Here is a 27,069-nt window from a genome sequence, read left to right on the forward strand (position 1 = left end):
GAGGAAGTACAGATCTGTGATGGGTGTCATTTAGAAATGAAGAGGCTGCTTTCTCCATTCTTCCAATGCTAGATCTCTCTTTTCCACTTCACACATTTTATAGACCTGGAATTTCTCAACATCTTAAGCAAGTGGCTTCATTCAATGCTGCTTACTGGTGGGGTGTGTGCTGATGCAATCTTAACTGTCACTAAAAAAGTTTGTCTGTTTACTTTCAAGAGTCTTTTTCCTGAGAGAATAAGTAAAATCACATATACTGCTCTAGTTAGGAAGTGGTGAGAAGCATACCATACAGGACTGTTATAAAACAGTAATGGCATGCGGGGTTAAGTGACCACATAGCACCATTATTTAATTTATTAATACAATTAGAAAAATAGTATTTTACCTGATTCACTTAACTCTTCAACAGAGCCAGTAAAAAATTCCTCTGAAAATACTGGGTAATTGTCATTTATATCCTTAACTTTAATTCTCAGGTCTATTGGCTCTTCCACTTTTTTCCCATTCTGATCAAGTGCATGACCTCTAAGCTGAAATAGACAAACAACAGGAAAATAAAAATATCCACATTAATAGAAATTGTTAATTATCACTTTGCATTGGAGAAAAAGTCAAGAGACATTAAAACAAAAAGAGATGGCAATTAAATTGAAAAAAGTTAAAGAGAGAGCACATATAGAAAAAAAAAGTTATAGCCCACTAATTCAACTTACATAGAACATTGGAGTCTTTTCTCGGTCAACTTTTCTTGTTATGTTCAGTTCTCCAGTTTTTCCATTGATAACAAACAATCCATATGGTGGTTCCGTCACTCCTTGGCCAGAAATTGTGTAAGTAATTACCACCCCTGAATCATCTGCATGATCGGAATGTATCTAACAGGAACACAACAGGAATTAACAGAGTTAATTGCACTCAGTAAATGGAAGTTCTTTAAAAAAAACATATATAAACATACTATGGACAACAAGCAAGTTATAGTACATACCCTAACTCTGTAGAGGAAGCTACAGTGCATTCTCTTTAATTTTCAGGAAAAAAAACGTTTAAAAAGGACAAGAAAAGATGTTATTTATTGTAAAAATACGAGCAACTACAAAATTAAGGGCTAGCTTTTGCCTGGCCCTTCTTTGGGTGCAAAGAGGTAATGAAGGATGCAAGAAGCTGGAACCTCACATGTCCTATGCAAGGACAGAGTGCAGGTACTATTCCTTCCTACCAAACCTGAGAAGCACCAACCACTCCAGAAGGGGCATGGAAGAGGAGAATCATGGCCTCTCCCACCACTCTGTAGTGATTCTCAGAACTAACTGGGCATGCCACAGTGAATGTACTGTACCATCATTAGGAATGTAGCAATTTTGTGCATTTTGCTGTGTCTCTGGGAGCCTCCTGAGGGCATGAGGAGATAACTGGCTCTGTGGATGAGGGGAAAGCAGCAGATGTGTTATTCCTTGACTTTAGCAAAGCTTCTGATACGGTCTCCCACAGTATTCTTGCCAGCAAGTTAAGGAAGTATGGGCTGGATGAATGGACTATAAGGTGGATAGAAAGTGGGCTAGATCGTTGGGCTCAATGGGTAGTGATCAATGGCGCCATGTCTAGTTGGCAGTCGATTTCAAGCGGACTACCCCAAGGGTTGGTCCTGGGGCCGGTTTTGTTCAATATCTTCATTAATGATCTGGAGGATGGCGTGGACTGCACTCTGAGCAAATTTGCAGATAACACTAAACTGGGAGGAGCGGTAGATACGCTGGAGGGTAGGGAAAGGATACAGAGGGACCTAGACAAATTAGAGGATTGAGCCAAAAGAAACCTGATGAGGTTCAACAAGGACAAGTGCAGAGTCATGCACTTAGGAGGGAAGAATCCCATTCACTGTTACAGACTAGGGACTGAATGGCTAGGAAGCAGTTCTGAGGAAAAGGACTTAGAAGTTACAGTGGACGAGAAGCTGGATATGAGTTGACTGTGTGCCCTTGTTGCCAAGAAGACTAACGGCATTTTGAGCTGTATAAGTAGAGGCATTGCCAGCAGATTGAGGGTTGTGATCTTCCCCTCTATTTGACATTGGTGAGGCCTCATCTGGAGTACCGTGTCCAGTTTTGGGCCCCACACTACAAGAAGGAAGTGGAAAAATTGGAAAGAGTCCAGCGGAGGGCAACAAAAATGATTAGGGGGGTGGAGCGCATGACTTATGAGGAGAGACTGAGGAACTGGGATTGTTTAGTCTGCAGAAGAGAAGAGAAGAGAAGAATGAGGGGGGATTTGATAGCTGCTTTCAAACTACCTGAAAGGGGGTTCCAAAGAAGATGGATCTAGACTGTTCTCAGTGGTACCAGATGACAGAACAAAGAGTAATGGTCTCAAGTTGCAGTGGGGAAGGTTTAGGTTGGATATTAGGAAAAACTTTTTTCACTAGGAGGGTGGTGAAGCACTGGAATGGGTTATTTAGGGAGATGATGGAATCTCCTTCCTTAGAGGTTTTTAAGATCAGGCTTGACGAAGCCCTGGCTGGGAAGATTTAGTTGGGGATTGGTCCTGCTTTGAGCAGGGGGTTGGACTATATGACCTCCTGAGATCCTTTCCAACCCTGATATTCTATGATTCTATGTCTACCCTTACATCTGGAGTGATCGATCCAAGAGGTGTTGATTTATTGCAGCTAGTGAAGACGTGATAAATCGACTGCCCAGTGCACTCCTGTCAACTCCGGTACTCCACCGGAGCGAGAAGCGCAGGCAGAGTCGATGGGGGAGTGTCAGCAGTTGACTTACCTCAGTGAAGATACCGCAGTAAGTAGCTCTAAGTATGTTGACTTCAGCTACGCTATTTTCGTAGCTGAAGTTGTGTAACTTAGACCGACTTCACTTGCTTGCCCCTCTAGCGTAGACCAGGCCTGAGACATAATCCTTCTCAGAGCTGCACCTACATTGCAAATTATACAATCTGGTCCTAAAATTTTAGCTTTATGTCATTATAGGCAGGGCTGACAGCCTCATCTATTATTAAGATTGCCCAACACTTCCTATTATAAGATCTCTTTTTCAATTGCTTATAGCTTTGCCAAACTTAAACCATTTGGCTAAAATTCTCCATGTTGGGTGTTTTCATCAGGTTGAATTTTTTTTTTAAAGTTTCAGCCAAAATAGTTCAGCCATTTCTGAGAATGTGGTTGAGGAAAATATTTTGCAATATTTAAAATATTCTAAGGATCTATTTTTGAATGGATCTAGTGCCCTCATGCTTTGGACCAGGGGCATAAAATTTTGTATGAAGGGTTGTTTTTATGTCAAGAATATGCCTTTTGCAGTTCTTATGAAAATCTGTCCAAATTTGGCCAAGTGAAAAGCCTTTGAAAAATATCAGTTCATGCCCACACTCAACAGACACTTCTTAAGAGTTTAGTAGCTGAATCTTCTGAAGATTCCAGACTTAATGAGCATGCTTCATCTCCTCACGGTTCCTATGTATGGTGGAGTATTATCATGTGCCATCACTACAGAATGACTGAGCATGCTCTGGTAGCCCAGCGCTAAAAGGGCAAAGTCAGACTTCCCTTGTAATTAATACTCTGGGCAAGGATCATGCCGGGCACTGTAACTGAGAGAAGAGAACCTGGCTTTCCTGTACTTTCAAATGACCATCCCCTGCTGGCACTGAGGAAGCATGATGGAGGAAGCTGCCTAACTCAAATGCAGAGTGGACAAGAGCCAGACCCAGTGGGGAGGGAATGGAGTAGATCAGAACAAGGAACTGATGAGACTGGCATGGGTGAGGGAATGAAACTCTTGACTAGAAGTTGTGGAGAAGGAAAGGCTGGGAGCTGTCTAGGCAGGTAGCCTGGTTGTGGGGGGAGGAGGCAGGGGGACTGGAATTGCTTGGTCAAGGAAAGTGAGAGCTGGTGAGAGGATGACTGGAAGCCAGTTGGTGGGCATGGGGGAACACTAAGATCAGATGAAAAACTGGGAAATAAGGGAAGGTCTGGGACTGGCTGGACAAGAAGACTGAGACTGGAAGGAGAGGTGGAGACTGGGACTCAGATGGGGAGCCTGGAGTGGGAGACAAGAGTGACTGAGCAAAAAGATTGGGATGTGAAACCTGATAAGTGGAGACTGGGATAAAGACATGGTTGGGGTGGAAAAAAGAGACAAGTTTGAGTAGACAGGACAAGTGGGGAGGGAAGGAAACAAGAAGGGTCTACATTCACCACCCTTGAGAGACCAAAATGGAATCCAAGATTGATGAATCTCACCAGTCTTCTGCTGTCAGCAAATATCCGTGAATGCCACTGTCAAATGTGCATTTCATTCCCTTGTAGTACTGATCCACACAAAGGATAAAAAACTATTATTGCTATCAGTTACTTCTTCAGCTCAAGTGCCAGAGAACTGTGCAGTGGATCTAAAGATTCCAATCTTGCTGTTGTCATTATACCACATGATGGAATTTTTGTTTCTGATGTTTGCTTTTTTAAAAAGCAAAGAAATTACATGTTAAGGCTGAGAAGTCAAGCACTCAGAAGTCAGGAAATGCTCCCCGAGTGTATGCATTATGACAGTATTTAATTACATGATCACATTTTTTCCACAGGACCTCTTAAAAAAGTTTTTCACTCGTAGTCACTAACTGTGCATTCCTCATTTTCTGGGTACTCAACTTGACACTGTGGGTTCTGATCTGCAGCAGTGCTGAGCACTGACAGCTGTAACTGAAGTCAGTAGGGGTTGGTTGCTATATAATACTAAGTACTCTGAAAAATTAGGCCTTATGCATCATGAGTCGTGTGGAGAAAGTGAATAAGGAAAAGTTATTTACTTGTTCCCATAATATAAGAACTAGGGGCCACCAAATGAAATGAATAGGCAGCAGGTTTAAAACAAATAAAAGGAAGTTCTTCTTCACGCAGTGCACAGTCAATTTGTGGAACTCCTTGCCTGAGGAGGTTGTGAAGGCTAGGACTATAACAGCATTTAAAAGAGAACTGGATAAATTCATGGAGGTTAAGTCTATTAGTGGCTATTAGCCAGGATGGGTAAGGAATGGTGACAAAGGAATGGTTTGTCAGAGGATGGAGATGGATGGCAGGAGAGAGATCACTTGATTGTTACCTGTTAGGTTCACTCTCTCTGAGGCACCTAGCACTGGCCACTGTCAGCAGACAGGATACTGGGCTAGATGGACCTTTGGTCTGACCCAGTATGGCCATTCTTATGTTCTTAAGTGGAGCACCCAAAATAATGAATACCTTTTATTTTAATCTCTCTGTGCCTCTGCAGCCCATCTGTAAAATGGGAATATCACCCCTCCACACAGAGCGTCATGAAGATAGATTAATTAATATTTGTGATGCATTCAGATACTCTAGTGATGAGTACCATATAAAAGTCAAAAGGAAAATTAAAAATTCCTTCTTCAGAACAGAGTTTGAACAGTGTGCAGTAAATAAGACCTGAGGCCACATATTTAATGAAGAGAGAGAGAGAGAAAGACACACACACACACAGTTTATTAATAAAGCACCATCCTTCTTGTCACTGAATGAGGCAGGGTCATGTGGAAAAAGATAGTATTTGATCACGTAATTAAATACTGTATCATAATGCATATACAGAAGGCAGGAGGGGCAAATTAAGGCCAACCAACATTAAACAGTGTCCACAGACACCTTTTCTTAAAAAACAAAACAAAAAAATCTCAAAGAAACACTGTAAAATACAGGAACTTGACACATATACTAAGTACTGCACAAATAAAGTTGTTCATATGTTGTGTAGAACCTACAGCAACTGTTAAATAACTAAAAATCAAACAAAATGTATTACATATTATTCATTGTTGAACAGATACATTGGTGAAGAAAAGCCCAATTTTGTAAGGCATAATAAGAGCAACAGTTACTGTTGGCCTAATCCTGCAAAGCATTCATGTTCAAAATACCATTGTTGGGATCATTGCCAAGGTAACATTTTCTTTAAATTGCTGTCTTAAAGAATTAGAGGGTGTTAACAGTTTGTGTGTTTCGAGTAGGCCCCAGCCATATTTTACATGCAACAATGTATTTTCAATAATGTTTCCCATCTTACTTCAGCTGTTCTCGACTTACTCTAGCAATTGGATTTATCGTCAAACTGTCATCCTCTTCCGTAATCATAGCTGGTGGAACAACCCATTCCCGCTTTTGTCTGATTTTACTATTCTGATTAGACAGATGATCATTTTTGGCAGCTTGATTAAAAACCTATGAAAAAAGCAGGTTTAAATTCCAACATTACATTTTAGCCATTAAATACTAATACTTTTCTCAATTGACCACTGCTGTGTCTAGAACTTCTGGATGTCATTTTCTGCATGTCATTTTTATTAAACAAGCTGACTGTTTAAATTTACACTCTGATTTTACCCTAGATTTTTTTTCTAATAAGTATGGTTTATTTTAATGATAAGGGTCAGACTCTTCCCTGAAAACCCACGTAAGAAATAAATGTGTCTGGTTTTTTTTAAAACATTCACTTTAAAAGGCCAGGTTTTAAATAAATTAAATTATGAGACAACTGGGAATTAGTCAAATCTCTCAGAATGGCTGTGAATTAAAGTGGTGGCTATCAGACTGGAGGAGAAAGTTATCTATGCAGTCTATTTTAAAGATCTCAGAGTCCTCTCACATTTCCCTGTTTGCCTTCCTCTCAAACCTCTCTCACCCCCATCAAACAACCTCCATCTTCTCTCTTTTGCTGCTCCTTCCACCTTTTCCATAGAGCCAGAGCCCTCCACATTCATCCTCTCACTGGCTCTTTGTCATTCCCCTGTATGCCATAATCTTGTCAACCCCAGAAACTTGAGAACTACTTGCTTCCACTACCTTACCCTCTTTCCAATGGAGACCCACCTGTTCTTTCCCACTGCCTGGCTTACTCAGTGCAGTGGCTCTCAATATCCAGATTCAGATTTGGGGTGAGATTCATGACGGAATCTTAGGTGCCTAAAATGGCAGCTAGATGCCTAAATTCAACATACAGGCACCACTGGCATTCACAAAACCACTGCTTAGCTACTGCCTATTCCTGGAGGTGTTTAAACTCCCTAGGAACATAAGTTTCCTCCATTAAAATCCCAGAGGTGCTTAGATTTTGGTTGCTGAGCATGAAGGCAGCTCCCTAACTTGACACTGCTGAACTGTTTTGTTCCTTACTCATGCCTAAGCCCCAGTGGGACTCTCAGACTAAGTGTCCCTTCATTGTCGTGCTTTCAGGGCTCAGTGCAGTAGGACTGTTCTATGAATACCTAAAACTGCACAAAAGATGGTGGTAGTGCAGTGCCTAAGTCCCTCTTGTGAATCTCACCTTGATACCTGCCAGAAACTAACAGTCACTACCATTAACTCAGAGAATCTCAAAGTTGATTCATCACAACCATAATATTCTAGGGAAGTTTTCTCCCCATGGAAAATAGCATTAATGCTAATATGTTTAGGACTGGGCCTATTCAATTATATTGCTGCAGTATGCAATAGATATAATGACTTTTGTGTTGTGTCTACATCAAAGCAACTCAAGCTATTTACCAGTTATAAGTAAAGTGGTCTTTTCTTGTTTACTGTTTGCTCAGAAAACTTTTTTTACACATGGACATTGTATTTATTTCTCAGCCATTGCCTACCTCTAGGTGAAGTCCATTTCCAAAGTTCAAACAGATCTGTCAAATAAATGACATAGTCAACGTTATTCATTCTGCAACCATTTAGTGGCATGAAGGTACAGTTTATGCAACCGCACCCAAAACAAACTTCAAAATATAAAAACAAGTAAGAGTCTGATATTGCAAGGCAGGGTGGATTTGATTTAAATCAAATTGATTTAAATCGGGATTTAAATCACTAGCCAAGAAGACTAATCATGGATTTCTACATAAAAGTGCATTCTTGTTGGTTGTTATAACCTTAAAACATATTTTTCACAACTCAGAGATAGATGTAGCTTTCATTTTTAGAAGGTACACACTGTACATTTTAAGTGATTTATTTTGAAAACTTTTCAGATTAGTTTTACAGCTATATCAGAAAATGAATGATTGTTTTGTAATTTCATTTACCAAAAGGTAATTGAAGCAGATATTTATGAAGTCATTGGGAGGTGAATTATTTCCAGTTCAACAGGTTAATCATTCATATTTGGAAGATTTTCTTGCCATGCTGTATTAGGAAGAGAACATCACCAGACAGACATTTAAATAGTTTTATTTAACTAAAACAACAACATTATGTATTCTGGATTTTTTTCTTCTACAGCAAACACAATATTTTAACAAAACAAGCATATGAATGTTTGAATTTAGTTAAACATTCAAGTTTTTTTTAAATCAGGTTTGTTTTTGTTAAATGAAATTTAAAAAAATTAAAAATCGACTATGTCAGCCAGGTCAACATGAGAAACTTAAAATATTGACTTCTGCAGCTAACTCCATCGTCTTCACCTTCAATTTCCTGTTTGTTCATAATCTGGAAAAGAAAAACAAGCTTCCTTGCTTTTTCAGGTCCCAAATGAATTCTCAATTTGGAATGAATTATTCCAAGGGAAAAAAATATTTTTTCTACACCAGCAGAAGAATCTACTGCTGTTAAAAGTAAGATTTAACTTCAACAGTGTCTGAATCCAAGTGCTTAAGTGACTTCCACCAATTCACTGGTGTGACTTTCTTTAAAATAGCATCATCAGCAAACATATATTTCTTGAATGCTTCACCCTTAGCTCTGAAGTTTATTATAGTTGGACATCCAGCAATCATCCCTTCATAATGCCATGTCATAGCCAACTCCTTTTCTTCAGCAGTTAAGGTTTGATCCTGGTATCGAGTATTGAGAATATCTGCAAGAAAATGAGCTGGAGATAGCGCTTGTCCCATTTGTTTTTTGAATGCTTGTAATTTAACTCTGCCATTGCATATTTCTCTTTTTAAGATCTCACTCAGTTACTTCCAAATATCAACAGTGTCAGCAATAAAACAGCCATTTCCCTGCATTTTGTTCAAGCCTACAGAAATAGGCTTCAGGTTACTTGGCATGTGTTCAACATTTCTCTTAAGCCCAATGTTGAGAACTTTGACTGTGACAGTGCCATCTATTTTTTCCACTATTTTGTTCAAAGAGTGTCATCAGATTAGGCCAGTTCTTGATATAATGCTCAAAACAGTTCACTACTGAGTTCCAGCGCATGTCTTGTGGGAGCGTTAGCTTGGTTCCTCCCACTTTTTTCAGAGCAGCTGCTGCTGCAAAGTGGTTGTTACGGAAGTATTTTGCAATTTCAACAACATTAGCCTTTATTTCTGGAACACTGAAGTTTTTGGCTAGGAGGTGCATCAAATGAACACTGCAGCCATATGTTATTAGCTTGGGACTCTCTTCACTCTCTTCCAAATAATTTCTTCTTATCTTGGATATATTTGTAGCATTGTCTGTGACCAAGCTGCATACTAGACATTTGAATTTTTTTTCAGTTTGTTATAGCTTTTACTGCTACTTCTTGTAAGTATTCTGCTGTGTGCGCATTTCCTGATGTATCAATTGTTTCTTTAAGGAAGACATTCCCTCTTCTATTGTCACAAGCACATACAACAGGATCATCATGGACATTGCTCCACCCATCAAGACTCAGGTTAACAATTTTACCCTCTAGACCGTTGGCACACTGCTCAATTTCTCTTTCATACACTTTATATCCAGCAATTTGCCTGCAACATCTGCTCTGTTGGGTAGACTCTATCCTGGTCTTAATGACTGAACCATGTTAATGAAGTGTGGGTTCTCAATCGTACAGAAAGGAGAGTTTGTTGCATACAAACCAGGCAATTTTTTCATCAATTATCTTTTTTTTTGTAATCTACTGGTTCTTATCACAAAGGTATCTATGTTTTTTTCTAGATAATGGAGGTTTTATTTTTCTTTTTGCTACAGCTGATATAGTGTGGCTATGTGACATACATGATGTGACTGAAACACTAGAATTGGCAGATAACTCTGAAACTATAGAAAATGATGGTGATCTTGAAGGTAGATAGTCTTCAGGATCCTGTATGTTGAGGATGGAGTCTCCTAAACAAAATAAGTCAATGCAGTTATTTAAGTATTATTACCATACTTCTCATTTAGTATTACTCATTGCATCCACTGACACTCAATAGTACTTTAAAGGTGAAATTGTAAAAGGAAGTTCTGCCTATTTCAGCTATTATTTTTTAAATCACAACTGCATCTAAAATGATAGTACTATAGAGTAACAACTATACTTTTTGCTCAAACTTGAGAATTCAAGAATAGTCCAGAAGGAAGACAGGCAGTCCTTAAGAAAGAAGTATGAAATAAAAAGGTTTACCAACCTGAAGATCCTGCATGTTCCGACATGTTCCTTTCATCATCTTCAATGCAGCTTCCTCCCGAGAAGGAACACTTCTCATGAAGTTGTTTCATTGGGGCAACCAGGCTTTGCATTTCTTTGTTGCACTGTTTGCATTTTGCACACGTCTGTCTTACCACAGGTAGAGGAATTTCATTAAAATATTCCCAAACTGGGCCTCTTTTATGGCCTGCTGCCATTATAGGTTTTCCCTCCTAGTGAGACATTGATATGGTAGATTTCAAATCAGTGAAGGCTACACTCAGAAAGAGCACAAGACTTCTGGAATATGCTGCTCAAACAGTTTCACTTTTGTTTCTACTGCCTGTCCCTCACTTCTCACATTTATCTCCAGACTTCTTCTCCTTCTCCAGATCTATTCCACCCCCAACAATCTTCTATTCACTGAACTTTTTGAAACTTTGCACTTTTAGAGAGGTAAGGGATTGATTCTGTGTACACAAATTTGCATATGGACAATAGGGTTGAGGTCTGTTATTTCTCACCTCTCTATATTATTTATTTATTTTAAAACATTTTTGCTGCTAACAAGCATGTTATCTCTGCAGACACAAATCCATAGTTTGAGAACTGCAAAACTAAGCATCTCTGATGGTATCTTCTAGACAGATCCATTGGTAGATAGAAAGATTAACCTAAGTAATCTCTACAGAAGCCCCTGGAGCTCCATAAAATTGGGTCCCTAATCCATGAACTATTAGAACTCATTTACAAAACTTTTCTTAAACATTACATGAATATATTGTCTCATACTATAGAATTAGAATTTATAATCCCTATTCCATGTTGAGATATCTTTGAGCTATAAAGATTGGATTTTTTTGATAAAATGCTTTTTGAGAAAAAAGCATATTTAAATATAAAAGATTTGATTAAAAAATCATTTTTTAAAATTTAAAAAAAAAATCATTGATTTGTATCCATCCTGATTGCAAGTCATTTAGGTACTTTTGAAAATTTTACCCACAGTCTATGAAGTATACAAATATTTTATAATTAGAAAATTAAACAAGGTTAGGATCTTTGCAAGCCTCTCTTTTAAGAGAAGCAGGAAGCACGCAAGAATTAATTAATTCTCTTTTTCTTATGCATAAGTGATCACCTCTTGGTTCAACAATAAGTCAATGGGAGACTTCCATTGACTCAGACAGGTGTAGGATCAGGTCCATAATGCTGAAGTCAGCAGTATTAGGGTGAACCTTTGTCTCTTCTGGAGTACCTCTGCCCTGTTAGGCCACGGATCACGCAGAAGCATTGAAAAGGTTTCAGGTAATGTCTTAAAGCAAGGATATATCAAAATAACTTCTTCATTTATACTTATGAAGTGAAAGAGGTAATTCTGTCCCTAGAAACCTTTACAATAATAGCCTTTAACTCCATATCCTATACTCTAAAACGTATTAGATATTTTTTCCATATGTCAATAGTGTGCGCACAGTTCAGGGGAACTGCACCTGTATTCTCCCTCTGTGGTCCCTTAAGGGCACCTACTGAAGACTCCCAGCTCCTCTCTTGGGTTAAGACCCCATCTCTCTCCCTCCTGTTTTTTTAAGGCAGCTCCCTGCATTATGTTGTGATAATCTAAAAAAGTCAGACTACCTAAACAGGCCAGCATCTTTGCTTTCCTTCTGAAGGCTATGAACATATAATTGCCCACAGTTACATGTCACCACACAACTCTTTCTAAGCAAACATTTCTTCTTAAAAGGAAAGCATTGACGAGAAAACATCTTAAAAACAATAAAGAAACGACATACATGCTAAAAAGCTTCTCAGAGGTCACCCCATCTCAAACCTCAGGCTGTGGTCAATGTTAGTTCTCCAAAACCCACAACTGGGTTTTGCCTGTGAGAATGTAAGAACAGCCATACTGGGTCAGATCAAAGGTCCATCTAGCTCAGTATCCTGTCTTCCAATAGTGGCCAATGCCAGGTGCCCCAGAGGGCATGAACAGAACAGGTAACCATCAAGTGATCCATCCCCTGTCGCCCACTCCCAGCTTCTGGCAAACAGAGGATAGGGAAACCATCCCTGCCCATCCTGGCTAATAGCCATTTATGGTCCTTGTGACACTGCACTCCCTATTCTTCATAGTGATATTAATGATATATTATATCATAATTACGGTGTATTTTATGCAAGATAAGGTACATGAGGTGTCATTGGAAAGGTTATGGTTTGCTGAATATGATTATCTTATTTGTATGCATGTATCATTTTTGTATGTGAAGTTAGGAATATTGACTATGTATCTGTATTATGAATGTGTTTTACTAGGGAATGCCCACTAGACAAAAGGCTCTCAGTCTAGATGGCTGGCTGAGAAGGGCCCATTCAAGTTAATGAACCATTACGGAGAACAATAGGCCTTAGAAGAAGCTTATCTCCCACCTGGGGGCCTTTCTGAGGATGCTGCAGACAACCTCCAAGTAATGGCTGCTATAACACTACAGGGACATGTGACTAGGTCACTTCGTGCTGGACTCCATCTTGGGATATCAGTATTTTTCCACTGGCTGGCGTGGGAACCAAGCTTTAAAACAAAGGGTTCCCATCCTATGCAAAAGCTATATAAGGCAGGGGGAGTGACATCATCATGGGTCTTCACCGACTCCCCACCCAAAGACACTCCTGGAAACACCTGAGGAACAAAGACTGAACTGAACTGGGGGCAGTGCTGGACCCAGGCTAAAAGCATTTTTAGCCGGTGAATGGAACACCCTGGGGATTCCAAGCTGTAAGCAAGTGCAGCTTGCCCCTTAAGAATCTGCAGCCTGCTGGTATCATCACTTAGGGTGAAGTTTTGCTATTCATATCTGATCTGTAGTATAAAGCTTAGATTGTGTTTTTATTTGCTAGGTAATCTGCTTTGATCTGTTTGGATATAACTTAAAATCTCTCTTTTGTAGTTAATACACTTGTTTTTGCTTTGTTTAAAACCAATGTGTGGGAGTCATAACTCAAGGTAGAAAGCTGTTGCGTATTCCTCTCCACATTGAGAGAGGGGGCAAATTTCATGAGCTTACACTGTACAGTTCCCTGTGCAGCACAAGATGGTATAATTTTGGGTTTACACTCCAGAGGGGGTGAGTGCCTGAGGAGCTGGGAAGTTCCCTAGCTGGAGTCTTCCCACACAGGCTGGTCACAGCATCTGCATGTAACTGCAGGCTGGATGTGTCCCTACCTATATGTGGGATGGGCAGTTTGTCACAGCAGTACAGTGTGAAGGGAGCCCAGGCTGGTGGGTCGGGGGGCTCAGTGGTACCCCAGTTCCATGTGGCACCCTGGGGGGAACCCATCACAGTACACATATATCATATTTGTATCCAAAGTTAGGAATATTGACTAGGTATCTATTTCACATGTAGCTATTCCTGTGAACACTAGGCAAAATGCTCTCAGTCTAGATGGCTGGCTGGGAAGGGCCCATTTAGGTTAATGAGTCATTAGAAAGAAATAATAGGCGGTAGGAGAAGCTTAGCTCCCACCTGGTGTGCCTTCCTGTGAACACGCCAAACAGCCCATGGGGGATGGCTGCTGTGACTCTACAGGGACACGTGACCAGGTCACCTGGTGCTGGACTCCATCTTGGGACGTCAGTATTTTTCCACTGACTGGCATGGGAACCAAGATTTAAAACAAAGGGTTTCCACCATATGCAAAAGCTATACAGAGCAAGGGAGAGACATCTTCTGGGTTCTTCATTGACTCCCCACCCAAGAAGACTCTTGGAAACACCTGAGGAACAAAAGACTGAACTGGGGGAAGTGCTGGACCCAGGCTAAAGGGATTTTTAAGCTGTAAGCATTGCCCCTTAAGAATCTGCAGCATGCCTGTATCATCTCTTTGGTTATGAATAGCAGATTCTCACCCTATCTATTTAATATATTAAAATTAGTTTGCCTTTTTTATTTGCTAGGTAATCTACTTTGATCTGTTTGCTATCCCTTATAATCACTTAATATCTATCTTTGTAGTTAATAAACTTGTTTTTGCTTTATCTAAACCAGTGTGGGGGGAATCATAACTGGAGGGCAGAAAGCTTGTTGCATATGCCTCTCCACATTGAGGGAGGGGGCAAATTTTACAAGCTAAGGCTGTACAGTTCCCTGTGCAGCGCAAGATGGTATAATTTTGGGTTCAACTCCAGAGGCAGTAAGTGCCTGAGGATCTGGGAGGTACTCTAGTTGGAGTCTTCCCATGCAGGGGCTGGTCAGAGAATCTGCATGTAACTGCATCTGGGTGTGTGCCTACCTGTATGTATGCTGGTGAAAGTGCAGGCTGGAAGGGCTTTGTAGCTTGTCACAGCAGTACAGTTAAAGGCAGCCCAGGCCGGTGGGTCAGGGGGCTCAGTGGTAAACCCAGTTCCAGGTGGCACCCCAGGGGAAACCAGTCATGGACCTCTCCTCCATGAATTTATTGAGTTCTTTTTTGAACTCTGTTATAGTCTTGGCCTTCACATCGTCCTCTGGCAAGTTCATAACAGTCTCAGATTTAGAACGAGAACCCAGGCCAGGAAGTTCAACTGTTTCTTTACACAGCTTGAGGCTTTGATCTTGTCTGTAATCAGACAATGACTCACTCCCAGGGCCACCCAGAGGATTCAGGGGGCCTGGGGCAAAGTGGGGGAGCTGTGGCGCTAATACTCACCCGGCAGCGGTCTGGGTCTTTGGCGGCATTTCAGCAGCAGGGGGCCCTTCAGTCGCTCCGCGTCTTCAGCAGCACTGAAGGGCACCCTGCCGCCAAAACGCCACCAAAGACCCAGACCGCCGCCAGGCCAGGGCTTGCATGGCCCCTGTGGGGCCAGAAGCCTGGGGAAAATTGCCCCACTTGCCCCCGTGCCTCCGCCTGGGTGGCCCTGCTCACTCCTCAGGGTGAAGCTTCAAAAGACAGCATTTTTGCATTACCAGAGGTTGGGGAAATTTGCATTAATCTCTTCCTAGGTATTTTTCAAGAAATTCACTTCACACTCATTGTCCCAATGTCCATTATTATCTGGCACAGTTTCAAAATTCCTTTGGACTCCCAGGCCTCATATCACATCTTCCGGGTTACAAACAATCCTGGCCCAAAATAACACAAACTTTGCACTTAATAAGATTTTTCAAGGATATTTGCAGGAAACTATTATAGCTATCACAGTTTACCCAAAGATCAAGTTTACCCAAAAGACATGGAAAGATCAATGATGTCCACACATATTCTTCCCTTTCAATTATTCAACAGATTCTAGGGTCTTGAGTATCTCTGAAATTATGTTTTTCAATACTGATATAATGTAGTTTCTCTTCTGGTTTTAAATCCACCTTACATACTTGTCTACATAGACATAATGGATTTCAAGTGGGTGTAGGGTGTTATTTAAGAGCTATTGTACAGTAACTCCTCACTTAACATTGTAGTTATGTTCCTGAAAAATGCTACTTTAAGTGAAACGATGTTAAGCGAATCCAATTTCCCCATAAGAATTAATGTAAATAGGTGGGATTAGGTTCCAGGGAAATTTTTTTCACCAGACATATAGATAGTGTGATGGGGCAAGGCCAGATGGCTACAGTAAAGTAGTGAGGAACAGGTATGTTAGCCCCAGGCTAAACAAATCCCTGGTACCATGGTAACCAAATAGCAGTTGCTCCAGGTTAATCAAGACACCTGGGGCCAATTAAGATCTTTCTAGAAGGCAGTGGAGATAACTACATTGATTGGGACACCTGAAGCCAATCAAGGGCTGGCTGGAACTAGTTAAAAGCCTCCCAGTTAGTCAGTGAGATTTGTGTGTGAGGAGCTGGGAGCAAGAGGCGCAAGGAGCTGAGAGTGAGAGGGTGAGGGTGCACTGCTGGAGGATTGAGGAGTATAAGCATTATCAGATACCAGGAGGAAGGTCCTGTGGTGAGGATAAAGAAGGTGTTTGGAGGAGCCCATGGGGAAGTAGCCCAGGGAGTTGTAGCTGTCATGCAGCTGTTACAGGTGGCATTATAGACAGCTGCAATCCACAGGGCCCTGGGCTGGAACCCGGAGTAGAGGGCAGGCCCGGGTTCCCCCCAAATCTCCCAACTCCTGATCAGACACAGGAGGAGTTGACCCAGACTGTGGGTTACACCAGAGGGGAAAATCACTGAGGTGAGCAAATCTGCCAATAAGCGCAGGACCCACCAAGGTAGAGGAGGAACTTTGTCACAATAGGTATACACACACATCCATCCATATATCTATATCTATATCTATTACACACACATATACACACACTATAAGTTTTAAACAAACAATTTAATACTGTACACAGCAATGGTGATTGTGAAGCTTGGTTGAGGTAGTGAGGGTGGGATATTTCCCAGGGAATGCCTTACTGATAAATGATGAACTAGCACTAATCCTCACACTCTCCAAGGCAGCAGGAATGGAGGGATAGGAGACAGCATGGCAGACAGAGACACACACCATATGTGTGTGAGAGAGATGCGCATTGTCCCTTTAAGTACACTGCCTTTTTAAGTAGACCAGCAAGTTGAGACAGCAGCTGCTGCCAGCAAGCTCCCTCCATTCTGAGCCCTGTTGTGTGTCCCCCCTGCTCTGTGGAGAGGGAGGGCAAGAGTGGGGAGCAGAAGCAGAGGGAAGGGACACCCTGACATTAGCCCCCCCCTCCCACCACACAGCAAGCAGGAGGCTCCCAGGAGCAGTTCCAAGGCAGAGGGAAGGAGCAGCACATGGCAGTGAGGGGAGAGATGGCTGAACTGCCCAGCAATTGAGAGCCTGCTGGGTGGCTGCCACACAGGGAACTCAGGGGAGCGGGGAGCTGATGGGAGGGGGGCTGCTGGTCCTCCCTGGTTCCAAGCCCCCACCAGCTAGCTGCAACAGACTGCTCTTCCTGCAAGCAGTGGACAAAGCAGGCAGCTGCCAAACAATGTTATAAGAGAGCACTGCGCAATGTTAAACGAACATGTACCCTAACTGATCAGCAATGAAACAACCTTAACCAGGATGACTAAGTGAGGAGTTACTGAAGTGAATGGAGCTACACTGTTTTATACCAGCTGTGGATGTGGCCCCTCATGTTTAAACTGACACTTTAGAGAACTTTTTTCTTCCATTTCTGAAGACAGCTGAGTATTTTTCTGTTATTAATAGATTAAGTCAAAAAGACCACTGACCTGATGTTCACCTGACCCTATTTTCCAGATTTATCTCACTGTCCCAAAGGTGCAACAATATTAGATATTTGGAACTCAAAGGCAAAGGACTTAAATTGTTGGAGACAGTGAGATTGTTTAGATTTTGGAACCTGAGAATTTGAGTTTTTTAGAGGGAGATTAGAGTATTTTAATTATTTTCCTCTAGCCCCCCTTGATTTGGCACCCTAGAAAATTTTTTGGCTTTGTTCATACCCATGACATTACAATCTCAGCCGTGATTTCAGATTCAAGTTATTCAGTAAGTAGTTTTTTGTCTTCTCTTCAACTGGGATCTAGACTGTGACCAACCTCTGCAATTTCATTTCTCCTGATTCAGAATTAATTGCTCTCGGTTTCTCTACAACTGTTCTTTCAACTTCTGCAGGAGGCTTTATTTCTTTCCCCACACTATATTTAGTGGGTGCTTTCGGGAGATTGAATGTTATCTCAGGTTGAGAACCAAAAATCTGTTCCTGAAGAGGTCTTTTCTGGCATATGTATCCTGAAGGATAATTCTGCCAGTGAAATCTGGTTTAATTTGTGCTAACTGGAACTGGATGCAGAAAGATAAATTGGGTATAAATTCAGGGTGGCCCCAAGAAAGAACCTGAAGTCTGATATCAGGAGAGGCGTAACAACCAATGCATTTAGTAAAGGGTAACAGAAGATGCAATCGCAATACCTGAACGGTGACAAAAATGCTGGCAGGACCTACAGCAGGAGTTGGCAACCTTTCAGAAGTGGTGTGCCGAGTCTTCATTTATTCACTCTAATTTAAGGTTCTGCATGCCAGTAATACATTTTAACGTTTTTAGAAGGTCTTTCTATAAGTCTATAATATATAACTAAACTATTGTTGTATGTAAAGTAAATAAGGTTTTTTAAATGTTTAAGAAGCTTCATTTAAAATTAAATGAAAATGCAGAGCCCCCTGGACTGGTGGCCAGGGCCCGGGCAGCGTGAGTGCTACTGAAAATCAGCTTGCGTGCCTCCTTCGGCACGCCTGCCATAGGTTGCCTACCCCAGACCTACCGAGAGAGCTGAACTTCTCCCTACACTTTAAAACCCCACAAAAACTTTAAATACAGGAAAACACTGAAAGTGAATAAAAGTTGGGAACTATGCATGTGTTGAGCTGAGTCAGGAAATGGCATTCTCTCCCACGATTGGGGGGTAGTGCCCATAGCACTAGAGTAGCCTACAAAGGCCTGCTGTAACTCACCCTACGTATTGTCTAGCCTATCCAACCATCTTGTGGACACATTGGCTATGTTACTACCCTCCCAACTAATCCCCTACTGCAACAGAGATTAGTGTTGAGCCTCAGCTCTGTGACAGGGATGGAGATGCAGAGCTCCCCTTGGTGTAACTTCCTTGCTCCCTGGTCACTACACAAAGCAGACACATAGCATTCTGGTTACGTAGAGGGCTGCGGATTGGAGCCATAAGGCCCTGATCTGGTTATTCTGAAGTCTTTCCAATGTGTTCAATGGGAGCTTGATCAGCAACCCAAGACAATGTTTAGTAGAGAAAAATCACATTTCACTGACAGAATATGAAACATACATACAAACTTGATGGATGAAATCCAAGCCTCAGTGAAGTCAATGGGAGTTTTTCCATGGGTTTCAGTAAGGTCACAATTTCACCCAATGAGTAGAAAATGTACACTAGCAAGGATTCATGGATAGGCTGTTACGAAGTAAAATTAAATGCGTACCTCAATCATGACTGTATTTTCTTTTATTAAAAATGCATACAAAGCCTCCCAAAATCTGTCTCATATGTTTAGATTGTAAACTTTGAGTTAGAAACTGTATTTTTACTTTATGTATGTAGAGTGCCTAGCTCTGTGGGATCCTGATTCTCATCTGGAGCCTTTAGACTACCTCCAGTACAAATAGCATCCATTATCAAAAGCCGTATCATTGGCTTTTTGTCAAGGAAGCAGTTTGAAGGGAAGAATATGACTGCTTTATGGGGGAGAACCTGGTCCCATTGATCTCAATGGCAAAATTCCTATTGAGTTAAATTAATCTAGAATTCCAGCCTTTCTAAAACTTAGATATTTCATATTTGCTTTGTGTTACAAGTATCACTGATAAAAATTAAGCTTGTGACATAATGAAGTTAAGTCTCATTGTGATTAGGGAACTTTCCAAACACAAAAATTCTCTCTGTGTCAAAATTTTTTACTATAATGCTAAACACGTACACATGTTCTTAACTTTGTGCATGGAGGGCTTGCTTTCGCTGGGCTTTGGCTCAGGATCAGAGTTAAAGGGACGATTTAGCTGTATAAACATAGTCATATGCATAAGTGGTTAAAGGATTTTACTTAGTGCTGTGAAATGTGCTCCATGTGTCAGCGTATTGGATGGTGCCAAGAGGGGGCTGTAAAAATCCTTTGGTTAAGAGATTATCCAAGAACTAAAATGAGAAATTTAACCTTCTTCTTGTCCATTGCATAATAAACAAAAAAATCTTTTGGATCCACTTTTTATTTTTAAGGAGGCTCGAGATCCACATATAAGATTTTGCAGGCATTTCCATATCAGCTGCCTAGCTAGCCATTTGCTGATGCTTTCATCCTATCACAACAACTAATAACGAAATTGACAAATACAATTAAGGTCAGTGATTCTCAAACTTTTATAGTGGTGACCCCTTTCACACAGCAAGTTCAACCCCCCTTATAAATTAAATATATTTAATTTAAATATATTTAACACCATTATAAATGCAGGAGGCAAAGCAGGGTTTGGGGTGGAGGCTGACAGCTCACAACCCCCCGAGAGGTCCAGACCCCCAGTTTGAGAACCCTCGACTTAGGGCCATTGCTAGGCCTTCTAAAATCTAACCCCCGTGAAGGGCTGAATGATAACTCCTCAGATTGAGGGCATCTCCTACACCCTGTAGACAGAGTCTCTGCATTGGGATGAACAAGAGAGGTGAGCAGAAGAGTTGAAGCCCTTTGCTACCTTTGTGAATCAAGCCAACAATGATTAAGAATCTTAACTCATTTATGTATTTCTTCATTAATAAACCTCTTAAAGCATACACCTTTTCATTTTTGTTACTACTTTAAATGTTTCGGTGATGTTTTCTGAGTGTAGAGAGAGGTTCAGTTCTCCCTGTGAATCTGATGGTTTACACAAGCCCCTTTTTGGCACTGTTGGGTGACAGAGATCATAACCTCTGTTACCTTTGAGTAGGTGCATACATTGTTATGCTACTCCTGACCCAGGGCTGATCTGCACTAGAAAATTAGACCGACCCAACTACATTGCTCAGAGGTGTGAAAAATCCACAACCCTGAGCGATATAGTAAAGCTGAACTATGTCCCCATAGAGATACGCTAGGTGAACAGAAGAACTCTTTTGTCAATCTAGCTACTGCCTCTAGGGGAGGTGGATTATCTATGCTGACCGGAGAACCCTCCTACTGGTGTAGGTAATGCTCGTATTGTAGATATACAGACTACAATGGGACACTTTGCACTTCAAATATAGATAAGCCTTCAGCCTCCCTGGTAGTCAGACTTCACGTTCTATCTCTGAGGTGATCCACCTGGCCCTGTCTTGAATTTGTCACCACATTCAATTCCAGTCATTACAAATTAGATCAGGTTTTATTGGCAGCATAGAGGAAAAAAAGACAAAAGAAAATCAAAGCTGGTTAACACATTTTTTTATTAAATTAGAATTAAAATCAAATCTGGCAGGTCACTAAAAAAATGCCCCTATGGGTAGGTCTACACTGCATCTGGGAATGAGCCTCCCAGCCCACATCCACAGACTCATACTAGCAGGGCTTCAGCTAACATGCTAAAAATAGCTGTGTAGACATTGTGGCTCGGACTACAGCTTGGGCTCTGAAGACTGTGTGGGGGAGGCCTTCAGAACCCAAGCCATAATGTCAAAGGGTCATCTACTCAGCTATTTCTAGCACACCAGTGAGAGCTCCACTAGAATGATTCTGCGGACATGCAGCGTATATATACCTTAAGTGCCAAGACTTAGTTACAGGCTATTGTTTAAGGAAGCTGACATTACCTAAAAGCACTTTCTGTTGTGGTCTCCCTGCACTTAGCACCATGGTCAGTGTGTCCATGGACCCACTGTCTCTCTCAAGCCCCAGCATGTTTGAAGAAAGACACGTATCCAGCCCAAGGAAGTGTCTGTTCCAGGATGGAACTTTGTTTTACAGGAAACAATCCTCCACAGACACCATTTGCCTATTTCACAATCACAAACAGAAAAGTGTTGTTTCAAGTAACACTAATATTAAGCCAACTTTTATCAAAAATAAATGAAACCAGATTCTATATTTGAAATTCATCTCCAGAACTCTTCTTTTATTGTTACAATTACAATTTTTAATCAACATACTGACCATTCTAAGCCCCAAGCCTGAAGTTTGTTCTATACAAATGGAGTCTTATGCCTGTGGGCATCTGCATGGGTTCAGGAGGTCTGCCTGCATGAAGCCTGATGCTGGATTGGAGCCCTAGTTTGTAATTTACTATTCACAAAATTACTTTGAATGACATACAAACATTACCATTCAGACTATTAGGTACTGTAGCAGAATTCAAAGAAAAAGGCAACATGTCATATTATAGGTAGTGATGATACGAAAGATCTTGCTAGAAATCTAGCCAAATACATTGCACATTCTTGTTTGCTAATGCTGACATTAGCTCTCATATCAGATTAAAATACCTGTTATTTCCATTGAGTCAGTGATACAATATTTTAATGTAAGACTCCCACAAAATTTCCTTGTGATTAACCCTATTTCCCAGTAGTGCAGGACTGAAAAAACTATTAATTTCCATTTAAACAATATCACTTTCTCAGAACCGAACTCAAGTAAGAGGGCAACATCTATGGCAGGAGTAATTTTGCCATAACTAAAGACAGGGTGAATGAACTTCATTAAAGGTACGGAACTCAACCAAAGAATGGTGGCAAACTTTTAACAAAGACCCCCAGGGGCTCCTCCAGAGAATCACTGCTTTGAGTTCACAAATGAACTAGTCACTCTGACTTCAGGTGAGCTCTCATGGTTCATTTATATTCACTTATATTTTAAAAGTATTTTCTTAAACTTGACAGGTCAGCGTCACTACTGTTCATGCGAATGGAGTTATGCGCAGTGAGAGAACAAGTTCTATAAAGGATGCGTATTATGGAAGCTACAGAATCTTAAACTGTATGACAATTTGCTTCCTTAAACTTTTTGCATCTTCGCTTAATAAGTTTATTTATAAATCAGTGACACTGCATGGATGTCACTGAGAACAGAACCTGGCCATTGGTTTTCCCCCTGGAGGTTGCAATCTACCAGGGAAATCACAAATAGGTGTCAAGAGGAAAATTACCCTGCTCTTAACCTATATTTTTAAGTGGAAGGTGAGATGAGTCCTGTGTAGATTTTGACTAGACTGGATGCTCAGGGCAGGGTGTGCCCTGATAGGGAACCTTTGCAAACCATTGTATTATATAAAATGTCTGAAGTGTATGAATAACCATATGCCCTCTCTTGATACTTTTAAAACAACGGATTGAAGTAAAATAGAAACAAAACACCAGACAGTTAAATATGCTAAGTGGGATTGACATCTTTTCATTTAAAGAGCCCAAAGCACAGATTGACTGATATTTCGTTGGTTTTTGTTTGTTTTTTATTGGTAGAAACTTTTAAAGGGCTGTTGATTTAATATTGGCACTTCCTTTGTTAGTGAAGAGTGATGTTTCCAAATAGGTATTGACTTCTGAATTTCTGTTTTCACATCAATGTATTGCTTTGCATTAAAGGCTTTCAGAGGATTAGGAAAACTATAGAGGTGAGCTGCAGCTCATGAAAGCTCATGCTAAAATAAATTTGTTAGTCTTTAAGGTGCCACAAGTACTCCTGTTCTTTTTGCGGATACAGACTAACACGGCTGCTACTCTGAAACCTGTAGAGGTAAAGATTTTTCAGTAGTAAAAAATGTAATGTAAAAAATGTTCCGATTCCACATAGGCATCTAAAATTAAAATCCAAGTACACAGGCCTCTTCAGTGTTAATTTAAGATTTCTTTAACAGAAGTGTATTTTCTAGGGAAACCCCTGAAAGCCTTTCATTTAAACAACTCAGAAGCTCAGAATTATTTTCCCAGGGAATTGCTAACAGAAAAATTACCTATTCAGGAGGATGAGAATGAGTACACTCCACCCTTGTAACAAAGCCCTCTATTTAAACACCATGAGTCAGAGTCTGATCTCATTTACAGCATGTCTGGAGCTGAAAGTGTGATTTTTAGCCTAGGTTGAAATACGCACTCTACCTTTGATCCAGCTAGTACACTTCAAACAGAACTGTGGCCATAGCAGTATAGGTGATAGGATGGACAGCTGCCCTGAGTACAATCCTACATGGAACCCTCGGTATTTACTTGTGCGGTTAGCCCACCTCTCTGCATCTACACTTCTAGTTTTAGCATGCTAGCTCAATCAAAGCTAGCATGCTCTGCTGACTAGTGTGCAAAGCTTGGCGCTGCTTACACTCCACTACACATATCACTCTACAACTGGGAAAAACTTGGGGAAATCCATCAGGCTGCGTGATGCTTTTCTATGGGTTTGGGCAGAAAACACTGCCCTCCTATTAGGATGCTGTTGGAAAAATCACCACAAGGATTTCTTTGCAAATAGTTTCCTCTCATGGCTTTCATCACCAAAGGGGACAACCCAGTCACCATGTTTTATTCCCATTAATAATATTAGTTCCTGTCACAGTGACTTGTAAAGAGACAGCGTGAGGCCAAATTTAAAATTTGTAAAAACTATCTTTTACAAAACTAACTTTGCCCTGCAACGTTATAACAAACAAAACAAAAGGTGGAGAAGGAAAGAGCCCATATTTGCTTCCTTGGGATGTATGAAGAAGGCCTAAAAGTTTGCCCCACCAAATGTTTTTCACATTGGAGACTCACATCTTGTCATCCTGTTTTTTTTGTAAAACAAACAAAACCCTCTATGGATACCTGGCCGTCTCTTACAATCATGACATCACAGGTATCAAGGAAGTGAAACTTGAACAAATGTTTTGGGAACATAAATTTAGCCACTCCTTAAAACTCTTGCTTTTGTTTTTATTTAGTCCTCACTGACTCAGATGAGACACAGAATGTTGAAAGAAAAGAAAAGATTTCTTTGTTACAGATTCAACACATCAGCCCCTTCCACTAAGAGCCAAGTTCTCCAAAGATACCTTCAGCAAACACAGGGAAGAGAAGAGATCACATTCCTGATCTTTCTAAGGTAGAGGACATGTAGAATTTAAATATATATGATTGTTTCTAAACCTTTCAATGTCTTCTTGATACATAATAAATTTAAAATAATATTATAAAATGACCCTGATCTTATAATCTGATTTGCTCAGATAGGCCACTAGGAAAAAAAGTGCTTTTTTCCAATCGAGCTAGCTTTATTTGATGGAATATCCCATCTGACACTAATTTAGGCACTGTTTAACACTATTAGTTTTGATTTTAACAAGTTGGGTTATAGCTAGGATGACCAGATAGCAAGTGTAAAAAATCAGGACGGGGGTGGGGGAGCTATATGCACCTATATAAGAAAAAGTCCCCAAAATTGGGACATCTGGTCACCCTAGTTATAGCCTATGGTCCTGCCTAGGCTTGAACTAACAACTGAGAAAAAGCACCTTTTTCCTAATCTAGGAAAGGCCAACGGTCTGTCCTGCAGGATCAGGAATAATGGTAAAACTAGTGAAAACTTCAAACCAGTTAAAATGTGTAAGTTCACCCATTGTAACTCGTACAACAGTGAGTAAAACATTTTCCAACAAAGGTGACTTTTAAGTTGATGGTATCCCTATGGTTTGCTGTTATTGTCTGAAGCTTAGGAAACTATAAATGGAGTCAAGTATCAGAGAGGTAGCCGTGTTAGTTTGCTGCTTTTATAAATGGAGTGGGTCAAAAAAAAAAAGTGTCAGCTGAGCAGTTTTCCATTTGAAAATGGAGATTTCACTGGAAGCGAAATCTTCCATGGGAATATGTCAATTTCATCAAAACTTTCAATGGAAGGCAGGCAGGGAGGCCAGTTGACCCAGTTCCACGCCTGATGAGCTGCACAGTCCCACCACATTTTTTGAAATTTTGACTTTTCATCCCAATTCAGGATTATTTTCCCTCCTCCACCCCCCTAAACTCCCCCTCCCCAAAAGTTTCCACAGGATGGAAATTATGTTTCCAACCAGCTCTGACTATAAACAGCCAGCAAAACCACTGAAAAGTATATTAGCTTATTATGAGATTTTAAAAAAAACCTCTAAGATATTAATAATGTCAGTAAATAGAGTTCTTCAGTTGGAAAGTTTTGCTTAACTTAGCAGTATCCCCTCAAGATAGGTGGGAACAAAACCAACAGGACTGGCAAGGTTACGGAAGCCTCACTGGGTTAAGAGTCCTGCCCAAACCCTGAAGACAGAGCAGCCAGGGCCTGGTGGGAATGGCCACATTCAACAGCTGGAAGACGGTGTAAAGTCACCGCTCCAGCCGACCAGGCCCACTCCCCACGCACCGAGTTGTGTTTCAACCCCCTTCAGCACGCGCGCAAACCCGCCCGGGGCGAAGCGCTGAGAGCGCCCCACGCGCAGCGGGGCTCCCGCCCGGCCCGGGTGTCCCCGCCCGCCAGTCCCACCGCCGCCGTCCGAAGGCAGGAACAGCCCGGCGGGGCGAGGTGCGGCTGCGGGCCGGGCGTGGCGGCAGGGAAGCGGCCCAAGTCCCGCTCGGCCCCGTGCAATCCTGCGAGGCTCTTACCGCACGGCAGCTACACCCCCCCTCTGCCCCCGCCGACCCTCCGGCAGCGGGCCCCCGCTGCGCCTCCCCGCCGGGCCCGGGACTCACCGTGACCAGCAGCAGCAGCGCCTCCAGCCCTCCCGGGACCCGCGCCATGGCCGAGTGGCTCGCCCGCTTTCCCCCGGCGCCCAAAGCAGCAGCCGCCCCCGGGCGCGACTCCGTGCGGGGCGGGATCCTTCCCGCGGCAGCCGACGCACTGGGGCCGGGAAGGCAGCCCGGAGGGGTAGAGTGTGCCGCGCCGGGAGGCTGGCCCGACACTTGTACACCTGGGGGAGGGGGCAGGTGAATCCCGCCTTCCTCCGGGGCAGGGCGGGAAGGAGGGAGGGGGGGGGAGCGGGGTGACAGCTCCCAGGCCCCTTCAGCAAAGGGGAGGGGCAGAGGCCGCCCTGCCTCCCTCCTGGCTGCGGACTAACCGGAGCCAGGGGCTGGAGCTGCCGGACCCCTCAGGAGCCGCCGCCGCTGCTTCAAGAGACAGCAGCGTCGTGTGGGAACGTGTTTCCCTTCCCCGCGTGGCGCGGCCGAGCCCGCTCCCCGGGCTTCTGTCGGGGGCAGACACACGTGGGGGGGCAGACAAAGTCCAAGCTGCCGGCGCTACACCTGTGAACTCAAAC

At 41.9% G+C, this 27,069-nt stretch overlaps 1 protein-coding gene across 1 annotated transcript in view; it reads right to left on the bottom strand.

Annotated features, from left to right (window-relative positions):
- DSG2 (desmoglein 2) overlaps positions 1-26,650 on the bottom strand; it is a 48,189-nt gene extending 21,539 nt beyond the window's left edge. Inside the window, exons 1-5 of the mRNA XM_045005322.1 lie at positions 26,507-26,650; positions 7,663-7,698; positions 6,110-6,244; positions 717-878; positions 389-533 (exon numbers count right to left, since the gene is read on the bottom strand). Coding sequence (XP_044861257.1) covers positions 389-533; positions 717-878; positions 6,110-6,244; positions 7,663-7,698; positions 26,507-26,554 — 526 coding nt within the window. The 5' untranslated portion in view covers positions 26,555-26,650. The remainder of the gene's footprint in view (positions 1-388; positions 534-716; positions 879-6,109; positions 6,245-7,662; positions 7,699-26,506) is intronic.
- Between the last annotated feature and the right edge of the window lie 419 nt (positions 26,651-27,069).

The sequence above is a fragment of the Mauremys mutica genome, chromosome 2 (genome assembly GCF_020497125.1).
Source record: "Mauremys mutica isolate MM-2020 ecotype Southern chromosome 2, ASM2049712v1, whole genome shotgun sequence".
Classification (NCBI taxonomy): Eukaryota; Metazoa; Chordata; order Testudines; family Geoemydidae; genus Mauremys; species Mauremys mutica.